The 2,941-nt window shown below is 38.9% G+C and overlaps 1 protein-coding gene across 2 annotated transcripts in view; it reads right to left on the bottom strand.

The window, feature by feature from the left end:
• Positions 1-140: 140 nt before the first annotated feature.
• Positions 141-2,941, bottom strand: part of LOC101857774 — a 19,075-nt gene continuing 16,274 nt past the window's right edge. For both annotated transcript variants that reach the window (XM_013079435.2, XM_005092739.3), the window contains exons 8-9: positions 2,685-2,801; positions 141-311 (exon numbers count right to left, since the gene is read on the bottom strand). In XM_013079435.2, the coding sequence (XP_012934889.1) occupies positions 217-311; positions 2,685-2,801 (212 nt within the window). In that variant the 3' untranslated portion in view covers positions 141-216. The remainder of the gene's footprint in view (positions 312-2,684; positions 2,802-2,941) is intronic.

A 2,941-nucleotide genomic window follows, 5' to 3' on the forward strand; every position in this document is an offset into this window, starting at 1 on the left:
ATTTGAGAAATTTGACATTAAAAATGTTCAGTTACACAACATGTCAAGCTCTTTCCAAAGCACTCTTTTGAATATCTTGATAATGACTACGAATAACCTTACGATTTTGATAGAGCAGATAGAACATTTGGTTTCTGATCTCATGGTCTTAGTAACTGAAAACGACCAAAAATGTCAGATAGAACTTTGTAATTCTAAGGTAGGGAATGGACAAAGTTACCTTGTTGCGTTGCTGTCCAGCTGTATAAACCTCTCCTCTGTAGTGAGTGAAATCTTTTTAAAGGATGTGGAATTCTCACAATGGATAATTTCTGTAATAAAGAGAAACTACAGTCAAACCTGCACTAACAGCCAGCGGTCCAAGACAATCACCTGTCCAACACAAAAGACAATCACCTGTCCAACACAAAAGACAATCACCTGCCCAAGACAATCACCTACCCATGACATACACCTGTACAAACAATTCTTACACACTTTTCCCCCCTGGTTTTATTTTATTTAGATCTATTTTGTGATATGATATAGTCCTAATGATAGTGTCCAAGATGTCAGCTCGCTATCCCAGACTTACAAAGTTCTATCTGCTCAGTTCCTAGTTCTGAGAAATTTGACGTTAAAAGATTCTGAGCTTTACAACATGTCAAGCATTTTGGAATGCAAAGTTTTGAATATCTTGATAACGCAACGACTCCAAATAATTTTATGGTTTTGATAGAGCAGATAGAACACAGTTTGGTTTCTGACCTCAAGGCTTTAGTAGCTCAAGACATTCAAAACTGTCAGATAGAACCTTGTAATTCTGAGGTAGCGAACTGTCTAGGACAACCATTTTTCTCCTCAAAAAGGGGTGGCCATCTTAAACAGTTTCAATTGCATTGTTCATGTGTAACACACACGAGTACATGAATAAATACACATACATCCTTACATAATACTCGTGCATGCACAAATCACACACACACACGGGGGCTCTCGTGGCCTAGAGGTTAAGGTGTTGGCCTCTCATTCAAAGGTCCCGGATTCGAATCTGGGTAGCGACCGAAAAATTTTCTTCTCTAAAATTGTCTCCTTCCACCTCCTTTCCTGCTCTCTAGCAACATTCTGTCGTCTGCTTTTGCCTCCTCTTTCTGCCCCCAGCCCCTCAGCTCCTTTGCCCCATCCTCTGGGCTCCTGACTCTTTCTGCAGCCTTCCTACTGCTACTCCTTGGCTCCTTTTTACTGTTGTCTTTCAGCCACACCCCGAATTTTAAGGTAGGAAAGATCTACACTTAATCTTATCAGACAATGGCAAAAAATCTCGGAGGTCCCGTGTGCAAGTTGCCCATGATAAAGATCCCTTGGTGTTCCAAAATCGATAATTATAGGCTTCGGCCACCACCCGGGCAAAGTTCATAATTTCCTGCCAACTGAAAATGTTTAATGTATTCCGCGGCCTTATATGACCCTATGCAGTGGCGAGCGCCGTATAACACTTACCCCCCCCCCCAAAAAAAAAAAACAACAACAACAAAACAACAACAACAACAACAAACCAACAACAACAAAACAAAACAAAACAAATAAACAACATCTGTTAGTTCTATTCTAGAAAATTCCTTAATTTGATAATTTTTAAAAATCCCAGCGGGTGGTTTCTTCAAATTTTAAAAGATTTATAGCTGGGATAATATCAGTTTTTAAAAGGAAGTCCGTCATCATTTTTCTAAAGGCGAAATTATGGTTCTTGAAAGCATGTTTTGAGAACTTTTAGCGCAAAGTGGTGTTTGTTATAAATTAATTTCTAGTATCAAAGTCTTGTAACTAAAAAGTGTCATTGGTTAGCTGTGACGTAGGCCATAGGGGTACACAAAATGTGAGTGAGAAGTGGAAAGTTGGGAGAACAATCCCATTTTCCTCGTGATAGAGATTTACAGAATTTTATATACATTTAAGAAGAAAGGTTTTTTAATCTGGCCTCAATTGTTGTGAGAAAATATGATTACGTAAATCAAATTGGAACAAATTATGGGTGACATTGATTCTCCCGTTTAAAAGATATTTAATTATTAGCTGCGCCACAATTTTTTTACCGCACTATAAGGGTTGACTCCTCGGTTTTTTACATACCAGTGTCAAAATACTGTCAGGTCATATTCTTCAGCGAATAGAGAACATCAAAGCTATAGCACGGAATTGTTTTGTTGATATCTATTATCTATTTGTGGTGGCCGAATTTTGCTATTCAAAAGGCTTTTTAATGACTGCATCGATCGACATACGGTGTTTGCCAAAAGATTCTTTAAAATATTCTCCAGATCATGACGCTCTTCGTTTTTTTCAGTTTTGAGACACTGGTTTTTTTTGTTGCAAAAAGCTAAATTTCTTTATTTCGCCGATCACTTTTGTAGGCCGCACGACGCTTCTGTCTCTGTAATTTTAGAAAATCCGCCAGGTTTGTTTATTCCAAGTCGTACTTCTGTTCGATACAATCGCGCATTGTCGCGCACTGAGCACTTTTTCAAGTGGGTGACTCGTATAGATCTTGCCTCATGTTATCTTTTTTTACCAAGGACTTTCAGTTGATGTTAATGCACCGATCATTCCTTTCATCGAATGGGGGCCCAGCTAGTAATACTATAATTCTATAAGTTGAACTTAGTATTTTAGAAAGGAATCAACCATACGTAAAGCCTACCACTCACCCTTGGAGGCTGCTACATATTCTCCCATAAGTCCATAATCGCCATTTTGGTCATCTGACAATTCTGTTGAGCTGTTTTCTGTATTCATGTTTTGAAAGTCCACATTCTCGCAGTTCTCTGTGGGGTGAAGAGACAGAAATGTAAGTGGGAGTGAGAGAAAAAGACACACAGAGAGAGAGACAGAGACAGAGAGAGAGAGAGAGAGAGAGAGAGAGAGATAGAGAGAGAGAGAGAGAGAGAGAGAGAGAGAGAGAGAC

Source organism: Aplysia californica, unplaced genomic scaffold (assembly GCF_000002075.1).
Source record: "Aplysia californica isolate F4 #8 unplaced genomic scaffold, AplCal3.0 scaffold00051, whole genome shotgun sequence".
Taxonomy (NCBI): Eukaryota; Metazoa; Mollusca; class Gastropoda; order Aplysiida; family Aplysiidae; genus Aplysia; species Aplysia californica.